At 47.2% G+C, this 13,515-nt stretch overlaps 1 protein-coding gene across 1 annotated transcript in view; it reads left to right on the top strand.

Moving 5' to 3' along the window:
* Nucleotides 1-698: 698 nt before the first annotated feature.
* GNAS (GNAS complex locus) overlaps nucleotides 699-13,515 on the top strand; it is a 127,246-nt gene continuing 114,429 nt past the window's right edge. The window contains exon 1 of the mRNA XM_059481063.1: nucleotides 699-980. Within this exon, the coding sequence (XP_059337046.1) occupies nucleotides 737-980 (244 nt within the window). The 5' untranslated portion in view covers nucleotides 699-736. The remainder of the gene's footprint in view (nucleotides 981-13,515) is intronic.

Genomic DNA, 13,515 nt, shown 5'->3' on the forward strand with positions numbered 1-13,515 from the left:
CATCACCACCCCAGGCCAGGTAAATCGAGAGAACTGAGAAGTTAAACGTGAAGTCTGCTGTCAGAAGGCAGATGTGGTGCCTCCAGAGGAAGTTCATCAGTTACTTCTCCACTGGATGACGGCATCGGTAGAAAATAACAAGAAGTCACTGACAAACATGTATGTGGCAGGAAGTGAATTAAAAATGGGGCACGAAAATGGCACAGATCTTACAGAGTCCTGCTCTCCAGTGGGCTGAGGTGTTGTGTCGAGGACCTCAGGTGCAGTGTCCAAACCAGACACGGGCTCTCCCTGGCACCGCAGCATCCTCACCATGGGATGTCGGCTGAGGTCCCGACCCGGCAAAAGCCAGGGTGAAACGTGAAACCGGCGCTAGCTCCGCGGCGTTGGTGCAGCGCTGCCCCCCGGCTGTCCCCGCATTGATCCCGCGGGTCCCGGGACGCGCCCCCCGCCGCCGGGGGGGGGTCAGGAGGGGGGCGCGGGGGCCGCTCCCCCGCGGGGCCGGGCTGCGGCGGGGGCCGCTTTCCAGAGAATACGGTAAACATGTTCGCATCACGTGCGGCCGCTCCCGCCGGCCGCGGCGCGGGACCGGCCGGGAGGGCGGGACGGGACGGGACCCGCGCTCCGCCGGCCGAGCGGGGCCGCTTTAAGAGGCCGCCGGGCGCCGCCGCCTCGCCCTGCCCGCCCCGGCGGAGAGCGATGCCCGCGGCGCCGTAGGGCGGGAGGCTCCGGCACCATGGGGCTGTGCTACAGCCTGCGCTCCCGCCTGGCCGCCGCGCACCCCTCCGCGCCCTACGGCAGCCGCGGCGAGCCGGACACCCCCGCGGCGGCCGAGCACGGGGACCCGCAGGTGCGGCACCGGCTGCGGCAGGACCTGGTGGCCAAGGAGCGGGCGGACAAGAAGCGGAGCAAGAGCATCGACAAGACGCTGAAGGCGGAGAAGCGCGAGTACAAGCAGACGCACCGGCTGCTGCTGCTGGGTGAGCGGGGCGGCGCGGTTCGGCCCGGCCCGGCCCGGCCCGGCAGGTGCGGGGCCCGAGGCCGCTGCCGGTGCCCGGGCGGGCGGAGGGGGCGGCGGCCGCGGGGGCACCGGGGCGGGGCGGGGCGCGCACGTGGCGGCGGCGCCGGGCGGGGGCTCCGGAGGCTCGGCGGGGCTGCGGCAGCGCGGGGGCAGCGGGGCCGGGGTTCGCCGTGCCCGGCCCGGGGTACCGGCGCTGGGGGGCTCTGAGCCCGGCCGCGCCCGCTGCAGTGTGCGGTAGGAGCCGATGCTCCGATGGAAGGAGCAGCCGCAGCCCAGGTGATGCTCGGCCAGAACGGGGCCGCGGCCGCTGTCCTCACGCTGGCGGCTCACACCGAGCCATGCAGCGGGACCGCGGCAGCAGCAGCAGCAGCGGGGGCGGCTCTCCCGTAAGGAGGAAGCCCGGGTTTCCGTGTGCGATTTGCCGTGGTCCGCTCCGCCTCCCCGAATGCACAGCGGGCAGATGCAGCCTCTCGGGCTGTGCGGTTCCATCCAGTCCCGTGCACCAGCCCTCGTTCCCTGCATCGCAGCTCGTCCCTGCCCCGGACTGCGCAGGGATGCTCCTGCACGGTGACAGCACCGGCATCGCCTTCCCGAGGGTGCCCTATGGAAAGGCGCTTTAATTATGCAATTGTGTGATGTCTGAGCTTGTGTAGTACACGACCCCAACCCAAACAGGCTTAGAAAGTCATGTATTGGCCTTCAGGTAAGTCCAAGGAGGCTGGAAATGTTTCCACTCCTCCGCCCCTCAGTGCAATGCAGGTGGACTACAGGTTACCCTGAGCACCTTGAAATAATAGAGAATATTTTCGAATGTTCACAAATAACTTAAGCGCCTCTTGCCCTTGGAGCGTGTGTGGTTCTGCAGGGCATAAACAGCAAAACTTGGCCTTCATCTTATCGGTGTGTGTTTGCAGCCTGTAATAGAAGAGCAGAATTTTAAGGAGCTTTAGAAGATGATATTGGACCTAGTTTTCTGCATCTTGGTGGTAAAAGTTTCTACTGAAGCAGAGCTTCTTTTGATGTGGTTGCAGCTATACTGATGCAAATCTGCTCATAAAGGTGTCCCTCCCTCTCATGGGAAGGGAGTTGAGCAACACTTGTGGGAAGAGTAAAGCATCATGTGCTGTGACTGTTGGTAAGAAATCACACCTCTACCCACCGTGCATTCCTTTCAAGCACCCCATACCTGTAGGTGTGTTACCATTTGGTGTTTTAATGTATTTCCAGTTTGTTCTGTAGTGAACAAGTGTGTGAAGGGGGAGCCGTGAGAACTTTTCTCTCTTTGTAGATTAAATAAGAAAAAAATCCAACAGCAGGGCTAGTTTTGATGTTAATCTACAAGCCTTTAAGTCATAAAGGCTATCTGATACAGGCTTCTGTAGGCAGTACTTCAGTTGCCTGGTTTTTAATAAAGAGCTGGGTTTTGCTGCAATGACATTGAACACTGAGTGGGTTAAACAACACATCTGAGTGGTTTAGAGTTGTCTATGGTGAAGCCAACAGAGCTTTCTTTGTCAAAATACTGATTTATAAATCTGATGGATATGAGTCAGTGTTATGCTGGCAGTCGTTTATTATATTTCAGTCTGGACTTGAATAGCAGGAAGTCACTTTTTGGCCCTCTTGTAAATCTTGGGATGCCTAAGAGACACATTTCCCTGCTCCTTGCACAGGGACTGTCAGTTTTCCAGTTTCCTTCCCCTGCTGCTTCTCCCCTGCATCCCACTCTCACTGTTGCTTTGAGAATTCTCTGTTTCTAAACTGGAATATGAAGTTTGGGGTACATTTGGTGATCCTACATGTACATCAGCAGGTATTGCTGCCACAGCTGAGTGTGTCTGTGCTGGGATTGCACACACCAATTGAGCAGGAGGGTGATGATGAATGCCGGGGGCAGAAGTGCCCAGCTGGGATTTAAAGCTGCAGCTGAATCTTCCTCTAAGGAATGGAGTTAGGGTGGGGAACAAGTGCAGAGCCAGGAGTGTCTCCTCATTTGGGCTGAAGCTCAATGGCAAAAGCTGCAGTAGATACTTGGAGTTTCTCACTTGTGTTCCCAATTTTTAGGCTGATGTGCTCCTGTAGGAGAGCATTGCTGACAGGGACAGCAAGGGACACTGGGGTGCCAGCTCTCTCTGTAACAGATTTTAGATGAAAACTGCTCTGATGCTCCAGGGCTGAATTATTTGTATCATGTGGCTGCAGTAGCTGGGCTTCCAAGGGCTGTGCTGGGGATGTGGAGTGTTCCTTCCTATGGCCGGGCTGTGCAGGACAGGGAGTGCACAGTCACTGTGAGATCTCTGTGGTTTGGTGTTGTGGTGTGTGTGTAACTTACACAGCTGTTACTCAGAGTATCACTCACTTAGGCTCTTCAGCTCACCTTATACCTATGTTTCCATGTTGTAGTTCCTTTTTTTTGGAAGGACAAGTTCATCATTTTATTGAGATGCTCAGGGATGTGTGGTGTAGTTACTCAATGGACAGCTTTATGCCATTAATTGACTTAGGTTTCTTTAATAATTTTTCAGTAGTTTTTCATCACCACTTCTGTATGAGATAAAATCCCAATCCCTGCAACTTCTCTTAATTTCAACAGAGCGGAGATCTTGCATCTGCAGTGTTTTGGAGGCAATAATCTGACTCTGTACTTGCAGCAGAGCAGTGGGAGGTTTTTTGCTTTGTTTTTGTGAAATGCTCCACCAGGTGTAATCTTTCTGGATTTTGTTTAGTGAACTCTACAATCACTGTTTTGTTGGCAGCATAGTGTGAGTTCAGGGATACTACTGGGAATAGGAGGTGATTTTTCATTGCATGGAGTTGTTTTTTTTGTTAGAGAACAATCCTGGCTCTAAAAGTGAAAGTCTGTGGTTATGGGGGAAAAGATTTTATACTTTGTCATAAAACAATTCTATTACCGATGTGCTTTCTTACTTGTGACACTAATGTGGGTTTTCCCCTCTATATATTTTTTTTTATTTTAAAGACTGGAAGGTATGAATCTGGTTTGCTGTAAGAGAGTGAACTTGGGCTGGTCCCCTCCCAGTGCTTTGCAAATCTCTGTGTACTTGGATTTTACACTGTCCCAGGCTGAATTCTTGCCTATGTAAAAAGTACTTGCAGCTTATTCCCATCTTGAAAAGGAACTGCAGATACCAATATATTAATAGAGAAATATGCACTTGTCACCCTAAATATTTATATTAAACTACAACTTATAAAATAACAACCATTCTGAATGTTCCCTACATCAGTGCTTAAGTAAAAATTGTTTTAACAGAAAGATTTATGCTGGTGCAAATATGAATATAGGGTATGCAAATGGGAAGTTTTTCTGGGGAAATATATTATAGAGAAGAAAAACACACTTTAAAAAGTTGGGAAATATCAGTGTGAAGACTGGCCACAGTCACCCTCTCTGTGTGTGCTGCATGGTGAGCCCCTGCCTGCCATATAATTAAGGACTGTTTTGTATGGTTTACATTGTATTTTCTTCCCCAGGGCTGGTACTCCATTCAGGGCACAAGATGGATGTTGTGTAGTGAATGAGCAGCTATTCAATATTCTTATCCTCCTCATACAATGTGTCACCCTGTGCCCTATCTCCATCATACCCTGTGCTGAATAAAGAACTGTTGAATTCTTCATGCTCCAGCACTGATCACTGCAGGGACTGAATGCCCCACAAATGTCAGTGCATGGCACTGCTGAGACATGAGGTGGTACCCTCCTCCTTTTGTGGATGCTGGAGGGGGAAATGCCACCAAAGGCTAAAGCTGAAATTGTCCAAAGGCACCATGGATTTTATATCAGCCCTGTCTCTAATTTTCATCCATAGTACACAACTTTTTTTTGTGGGTTTTTTTTGTTTTTTTAGTAAATACTTTCTGTATTTAGATCATGGACCTCATTGTTGTGAACACTCAGCACTTTTGCAGAGGGAGTTTTAGGAGCTCTAAGCACCCAGGAGTGAGAAGCACAGCTGGTTATCCCTGGTGGAAGCTCTGTAGCAGACTGAAGCTGGCCTGGTTCTCCAGGGCAGCGGGTAATGGCAAATTCCACAAAATATCCCTTCTCTCCTGGTGATTCCCTCTCTTGCTAGCTCACAGGGAGGTGGTTATCTTGGCAGTGCTTCTCTCAGGATGGTGTGGGAGAGGAAGACACCCAGTTATAAAGACAAGCATGTGCTCAAGCACTTGACAAAATTCCATCTTGTTGACAAGATTTTCATTCACTTGCAACCAGTTTGTTTCTTGTGCCCCATGTATTACGAGCTGCAAAAGAGGGCACACACCCTGCTGAAAAGCATGTTATCCTTATCAGAAGATCATGTAAAAGATGTACAGGATAAAATAGACTAAAAATATAGAGGGAGTCTTTATCCTGGTGCTTCCTAATTCTCAAGAACAAGATTTTTCATGCTAAACATTTTATACCAAACTTCCCCTTTAAGAAAAGCAGGAATAGGACAAAATAAATCCTAGGGAATGCCTGTGATGTGTGTATCTTGTAGCACACTGTGATACCAGCTGGAGAGGCAGCAGTGTGCACTTCCCCAAATGGGCTGTCTGTAGTGGTGAAGGAATTACAATATTTTCCAATAGGGCTCCCAATAATTACCAGATACTACAAGAACATTTGGACATGGGAATATCTCTGTGGTTTCCATCTGCCCAGTACTTCCTAGTGCAGACATGACAATCCTGCTGGGGACAGCAAGGAGGTGGAATGCTAATTATGGATCTTCCTTATGAGGAGCCTCTGCATGAGGAGTCCTGCTCAGTTCCCACTGCTGCATCCAAAATGTAATGCCTTTTCAGTCAGTAAATGGAGATCTTCTGGTTTGGAATAGGTTCACCACAAACAAAAATAACTGGGAAGCTTTGCAAACTTTAAGAAAGGTTTACCCAGTGTGCAGGCAATGCTGGCTGCAGCTGTGATGTGATTTGTGGTTGTTTGCTGAATCTCAGAACAACTCAATGTCCTCAGCAGTGGCACCTCTATGCTTTAGATCACTTGGTAAAGTAATTTCTCTCCTGCTCTCATTTTAAATTTCATAGGAAGGGGAGAGGCAAGCTACTTCTCATGTCGTGTTTTGTTTTGTTCTGTTTTGTTTTGGTTGGTTTTGTTTTCATTTGTTTTTTTTTCCTTGAGAGCTCCTGATAGTGACTTTCCTCCACATAAACAAAAAGATCATTAGCCTCGGGCAGACACATGGTGTGGGGAGCTCCAGCCAGCATATCTGAAGTCTGGCAAAGTTTGAGCTGCTTCAAACAGGGTCTGGCAGTGGAAGGTGTCTGAAAAGCTGGAGCTGCACTGCTCTGAGTGAGTGAGGATGGAGGGCTGCTAATGGATGGCAATTCTGTGTGAGGCAAGGTGAATGTTCCCTACAGGGATCTGAACTGCAAACTGATGACTTTCACAGTCGTAGTTCATGCTGAAGGGATGCTCTGTGCATGTGTAAGCATGAATTTTTGTGGGGAGGGGGTGAGGAGTCTGAAGGATCCCCAGGACCAGCCATGCCTGTGCAGTCACACAGCAGCATAAATGTACAGAGTTCTCCCTTTCCCCAGCAGAGATGCCATCTCTGTGTGGTGGTAATCTGGTTTTTTCACTCATTAAATGCCTGGTGGCAAAAAGATCATCATCCATCACTCCAGAGAGGCTGCATTCATCTGTAGCCATGGAGCCAATTTCAGAGTTATCTGAGAATTTTTATTTTTAAAGCTCAAACTCCACCCCAACAGAGCTCTCTTTTTGACTTTACTTTTCTGACCTTGTGATCCTGTTGCTTGGTCAGCACCATCTGCTTCCAGAGCAGGCAAAATGTCTTGCTTGCTTCTGTGCAACTGTTGGCAGTGCTCTCCACTGGGACATCTTAAATTCAGCTGTCCCCTGTGCAAGGGCCTCCCTGGAGGGAAAACCTCGAGGAGTGCAGTTAATTACATGCAGTTCTTCCCTGGCTCCCTTAAATTTGGGAGTGTCCTTATTCACAAATATGCATGATTTCATTGAATTTCCTTCTAATTGCCACAATTTAAAAATGTCAGGAAAAAAGCTTGGCAATTCCCTGGTGTGAGGACAACTCAGATGCTTTTCATGAGAAAGCTCAGTTACCAGGCATAGAAATCCATGATGGTTTCAATATTCAGACCTGAAGAATGTGTCTTGAGAAGAGAAGTTGAACTCCATGACTTATTCTTATTGTTCCCCTGCTCAGTGAAGCATTTGAGAACCAAGCCATGCAAGCTTTATAAATAGCTCAGCCAAAGTTTTCTTTACTTCCTCTAATGTGTTCCCTCTGCAAAGAAAACCCACAGTGTCTGTGTCTGGGCAGCATTTTAAAAGATCTGTATGTCACTAAAGGGCAGAAAAGTTGGTGGGTATTCTCTGCATTGAGGGATGGCAGCAGGTGTCACACAGATGTCAGAAAGTTGATGTTTTTATTTTGCCAAGTGAAGGAAGGGGATGCTGAGGAGGATGGGTAGGTTCCTAGCATGGAGTAAGATGCAGTTTTACAATCTCCAGTTTTGCTCTGTTAAGCCACTTCTGCCTCAGGGTTTGGGAAGAGGGAACAAGCACTATCACAGCTGTGCTTCCTCTGCATTATGTTACAGGAGGCTTGAACCCAAATAAGTTGCTTTTAGAATGTAATGCTTGCATTTTGAGAGCATTCCTTTGACTTTGGAGTCAGTCACACTCTGACTGCTGAGGCTGCCTTGCAGAGCAGCTTGTGAGGTGTGTGCTGCACAGAAACCCGAGCCTCAGCTGTAAATTGTTCCCGTCACATTGCAGAGATTTTACATCTCACTGATGCCCTGGAATAGTTTGGATCATGGGCCTGCTGCTGGTGAATGTTGTTGTGTGCCAGCCCTGCAGGGACCAAAGGCTGCAGGAAGGGGCTCTCCAGGCTTTGGTCCTTTCTGGCTTTCCAGTTTTGGTTGCAGCAGTTGGAGTGGGGCACCAGCAGCTGGGCAGTGCTGTCAGGCTCCTTGCTGCAGGTGATGAGCTGTGCTGGCTTTTTGTGGAGTGGTGCCCTGGAGAGCAGAGAGCCTGGGGTGGAAACCAGTCTGGGTGCTCTGCTTCAGCACTTGGGCTGTGCCTCTCCGATGGGGAGACGCTGCTGCAGAAATGAGGGAAAAAAGGCACTTTTTAGAGTTTGACCTCCTCTTTCTCTGTGTCATCCTCATTGCACGTACACCACCTCTTCCTCTTTCCTACTCCACCCCCAACTGAACACAATTTTTAGTTTGTGGGCTGTATTTGTTTGGGTTTGCATTTTTCCTGGTTGCTTTTCATGCTGAAGTCTCAGGATCACTGGTTAGCTGGGAGGTTTTCTAGAGCATGGGGGCATTTGTGTGAGTGGGACTTAACATGGGGAGGAAATGTGGATACTGAGGAGAAGGGCATGGCTGTGAGCTGGAAATCTGCATTCACATGTTTTAGGTTTTTATAAATACCAGTTAAAACTGTCTGCTTGGAAGAGAAATACTCTGTGAAATTCTGCCTTGATGCTTTCCCTACCTTACCTCCACACAGGAAATTCACAATTTGATACAACTGATTTTTCTCTGCTGATGAAAAGCATGGAACAAATTCCTTTTAGACTGTACAAGCTGAAAGATATTTTCTCCCCTGATCCCTTAACACTACCTGGGCTCTCATTTCTCCCAGCTTCTGTGAAGTTCAGCCTCATCTGTAGCATTTTGTGGGTTTAGGTAGTGAGTGATGCAGGACTTCACTTGCTCATGTTTCAGAAGAATATGTATTTGTTTTTAACTTCAGATATTCACAAGGAAAATTCTTCTTCTCATCTGTTTTCGCCAAACAAAAATAAACATGAAATTTGAGTGGCTAGTTCTCAAACATGTATATATCCTTGTGATTCCAGTGGGATTATTCATGTGAGCAAGGGCAGTGTCCCCTCAGAGTCACTGTGTGCTCCCATCCCACCTGGACACTCTATCCCCTGGGCAAGGCACAGGGACACACCTTGAAACTGGTGTAACCACCTGAGTGCAGAACCAGCTAATGCAACCTGAGTATCACTGTCAAGCCCAAATGGGACTTTTATGGTACAAAGGAATTTACGAAAATGTTATTTGATACTTTGTTTGCTGTTGAGTTATTCTGCATTAGGGGGTTTGAGGATCTGTTGCTTCTAGTCGAGGTCTAAGCAAAATCTAAATACTGCAAAGGTATTTAGTGTTCAGAATTATTTTGGGAGGGGGCTGAGGAAAGGCCTGATAAGTTATGTACTTGACCACATGTAGTTAAAAATATTATTTGGAATATAAACTTCCTTGTCTGAAGACCAGCTTTATGCACGGAGTCAAAAAGCACAAAAAGCAGTTCTCCTCCTGGCCTCCATAAGTATACCTTAATGCTGTTGAATCCTGGAAATTATGCAGGGCATGCTTTTTAAATGTTGATTTTGACTTCTTGCCTGGGACCAAGTGTAAAGTCTTTCCAAGGAAATACTTAGAAGACTTGCAATGAAACCCAAAAGCTGCTGCCAAACCTTAGTTTTTAGAAAGGGAGTAGGGGGCAATCCAGCCTGTTAAAAACTTCCAGTTGTTTGTAATTAAATCCACTTCTTCTGTGCACAATAAACATATACTTAGAAAAAGATCATTTTACATAATACTTATGTGGTTTGGTGCTGCTTTTCAGCTGCTACAATTCCAGCAGTAGGTTTGCTGGTTTTGTCTGGGAAGGTTGCTGAGAGCTGGGAAGCCAGGGCTGGTGCAGCTGTGCCACTGCAGTGGCAGGGATCCATGTATCCAGTGGTGACAGGCAGGGCGAGCCAGGGAATCCTTTTCTCATCATGAACCATCTTTCCCACTAGTTCAAGTTTGTTTTGGACTGGCAGGGATGGGAATGAAGGGGAGATAAAAATATCCTGTCCGCACGTCCCTCCGCGCCAGCAGCGGCACCGCTGTGGCTTTGGGGGAAACTCTGGGATTGCAGGAACTTCTCATCACTTTGGGGGCTGGCAGGAGGCAGGACCACCAAATCCTCACCACCCTGAGCCTGGTGTGCCACGGTTTATTGGAGATTGTTTCAAATCCACTGCCATCATTCATCTGGAGGATGGCGCTCGTAGGGTGAGGGGGACAGCCCGAGTGTGAGTTTATCCAAGAGATAAATTTTATATTCACTCTTGACAAGGGAGGGGATTTTTTCCCAGGATGGCACAGAGAAATTGTCAGGTTTTACTGGGCAGGTTGCTGTGATGGAGTATACACAAGGCATAGAAAGAGCAAAGAGGAGCAGCTTAGAGGTATTATCTCATAAGTGACATAAGAAAAACTATGAAGCCTTCTAGAGCAGATTTGTTGGGATTTGAGATGAAAATCCCTGTGGCTTGCTGAGATTATCCCCCAGCATATGGCAGGGAATGTAACAGAGAGATAGAATTAGCTGCTAATGATCTGGACACCTCTTGGAAACAGATGTTTGTAGTCCTGTATAACTGCTTGCTATTTTGTTTGTCCAAAGTCTGGATTACTCAACAACAGGCCTGGCATGGTATTGGAATGCTTGCTATCTTCATTTCCCACTGATCTCACCCAGTACAGGTCATCTCTTCCTTAGCAATGCTGCTGCAGTAATCTGATGTGAAATTGGGCTGGAGAATGAGGGAGATGGCTCACGGCAGTGCCAGCAGCTGGAGTTAGCCAAGGGCCAGGGAGTGCTGGGGAAGCTGCAGGGATCTCCTTGGGCAACCCAGGATGGCACTGGGCACCACCCTGCTGCTCCTGCATGGGCAGGGTGCATTTGGGGTTTCTTGAGAAGATGAGTTTCTGATAGATCTCTATGGCAAATGATGCTGCAGTTGAGGAGAGGATTGCTCAGACTCAATGCTGCTGCATGGGCAAGCACCTGATGTAAAAATAAAAGGCCCTGGGTTACACATTTTGGTAGTTTTGGTACCCCCTTACTCACCCTGACTTACCCTCACTGCTGTTTAAGGCACCAAAGTTTCCAACTCAGGCATGTAATTCCCATAATTTCTCTTTGGGATCTCTTAATTTACTTGAATGTTACTTGAGCAATCTGCCCTTTAACACTTGCTATGCTTAAATTTCTTTACATATAAAAATGCTTCCTAAGTTACTTTTCTTAATTTACATTCTTGGAGGACATATTGTTGGAGCTGGAAACCTTTATTAAGGTGGGGAAAAAAATTGTTAACTGTAAGTTCAGCTCATCTCTTTTCCACCCCTTCCCTTCATGTTAAACTTCCTTTTGGACTTTATCTTTTACAGTAAAAGCAAGACCTTAACCTCAACTTCTCTTTCTAAGTTAGATTCTTTTGACCTGGCGTCATCTTTGTTACAAGGCTTCACACACTGCAGTACAATAATATTTTTCTTGTGGTGCAATGAGCAGTGCTGCAGACGCTGTTCCAGATGGGGTCATTTTTTCTCTAAATTAGCAACTGCCTTAATAGATATTTTCCGTGGCTTCCAAACTGTGTGGTGTTGCTTGAACGAAAATGTAATTCCACTGAGAGATTTCAAACCCAGCTTTTGCTGGGCTTCCAGAAATAATTTTTTTTAAAGTATTTGTACAGTTGTAACGAGTTTGCTAGCGTGTTGTGCTTTCATGTTGCAGTTGTGCCTTTAGAATTAGATGGAAAATCTGAATATTATCTGGTATATTAATCTCAAAGAACAGCATTTTCATGGAGGATACCTTATTAATGTAAGGGTTAAAATATGGCAAATGTATTTTGAAACAACTGGAATATTTCCTTGCATGAAGAGCAAAAAGCCCAGTTCTCTGCCTCCAGAGATACTTGTAAAGCTTCACTTCAGACTGGTTAATCTTCTGTCATTTTAAAATAATCATTTGATATTGCAATTTAACATTAACAGCTTGCTTCTGTTCACTTGAAACTTTGTGGAGAGGATTCTTACACAAACAAAATGTGATGTGGACTTTTGAAATCCTTGGTGGTGGCTGCTCTGGCAGGACATGAGTGGACTCAGGATCATTTCCTTGAGTTCTTGTCATAGAAAACATGGAAAATGCCGGAAATAATGAAAAATCCACCAGGACATAATACAAGCCTTAGGATCACAGATACTTTTCAGAATATCAGTTTCTGAATAGTTGAATTTATTCCCGAGAAATTCTAATATTTTTGTTGGTTATTCAGCTAATATCATTAGCATAGCTAATAGTAAATGATTAAATTTAAACTGTGCTGTTTCTAAGTCTTTTAAGATTACAGGATCTGTAATTGCTTTTGAGATGGAGAGTTTGTAATTCAGTCCCATATTCTTTTTGTAGCTCATTGCCCCTCCTGGTTCTCTTGAGCTACCAGCACACTCAATCATTCCTTGTGCTAGGCAGGATTTTTTAAAATGCCAAAACCACAAGGACTGTTGCAATTTTCTTACAGTTCCATCACGTGAAAGGCCCTGAACCACCTTCAGGCCTTGCCCCGGCGCGTTGCAGCCTCTGTGCTTTTGAGGGTGGGCAGCCACTGCCACGTTCCATGAACAGCCTGGCACTGGAAAAGGTGCAGAAGGGACAGCAAAGGGCACTGGGCAAGGCCTGGGTGTGAGCAAGAGCAGCCCTTTGTGTTTGTGCATTTGGGACGAGCACGGTTTGTGCTGGAGCACGGAACTGGCTCATCCCTTCCCACCCGACGCCTGGGAGATGCTGCTGGAGCTTTTGTGTTTGGGCAGAGAAAGTGGGATTTTTGTACAGCCAAAGAGCTGAAGCTGTGCTGGAGGGTGGGAGAGACCCCTGCCAGCTCCCCATGGGAACAGGGCTGGGAGGGCATGAATTTGTTAGGTCTGTGGGGGTAGTTTGGTTCAGTGGAGCTCTCCTGTGAAGATGTCACAAGAGTGAATGCCTTGGCCATTAGGAATTTGTCCACACTGCATTATTAGAAGACATTCCTATTTTATTTTTTTTTAACTTTATCCTACACCTGCATCCTACTATGCATAGAGAAAGTCTTGCTTCTGTGACTTGGGAAGCAGCAATTTTCCAGTGCTTCCCAAAATTTCCTCCAGAAAGGGATTATGTCAGATCTGACTCAGATGCTTATGGCAAACAGTGCGTCTCAGCACAGCGAGTTCTGGAGGGACCCTCACACTCAGGAGCTGATCACAGCAGTGAGGACAGTGCTGGGGGAAGAGAGCTTTTCCTTGGATTAACTCAGGGGACAGTCAAACACTTTGGTTTGACTGGCTTGGCCCTATTTCCAAGCTGGACCTTCTTATTTCTCAAGTGGGAGTAGTGTCCCTGGACACTCTAAAACTGCCAAAATTTTTTCTCCTCCCGTCCTTTGATTAAGGACTTGTTTGTTGACACTTCAGTGGGTTGTGGTTCTGATGACAGCAGCCCTTGTGTTAACCAAGGCAGAGCTGCTCACTGTTAATAGTTTCTGGCTTTGTCTCTGCTTCCTAGATGTGGTCAGATAGAGGTTCTAATGGTCTCCCAAGCTGTAAGTAGGGATAATTCTCAGTAGAAAATTC

This window comes from Ammospiza nelsoni, chromosome 12 (assembly GCF_027579445.1).
Source record: "Ammospiza nelsoni isolate bAmmNel1 chromosome 12, bAmmNel1.pri, whole genome shotgun sequence".
In the NCBI taxonomy this organism is placed as follows: Eukaryota; Metazoa; Chordata; class Aves; order Passeriformes; family Passerellidae; genus Ammospiza; species Ammospiza nelsoni.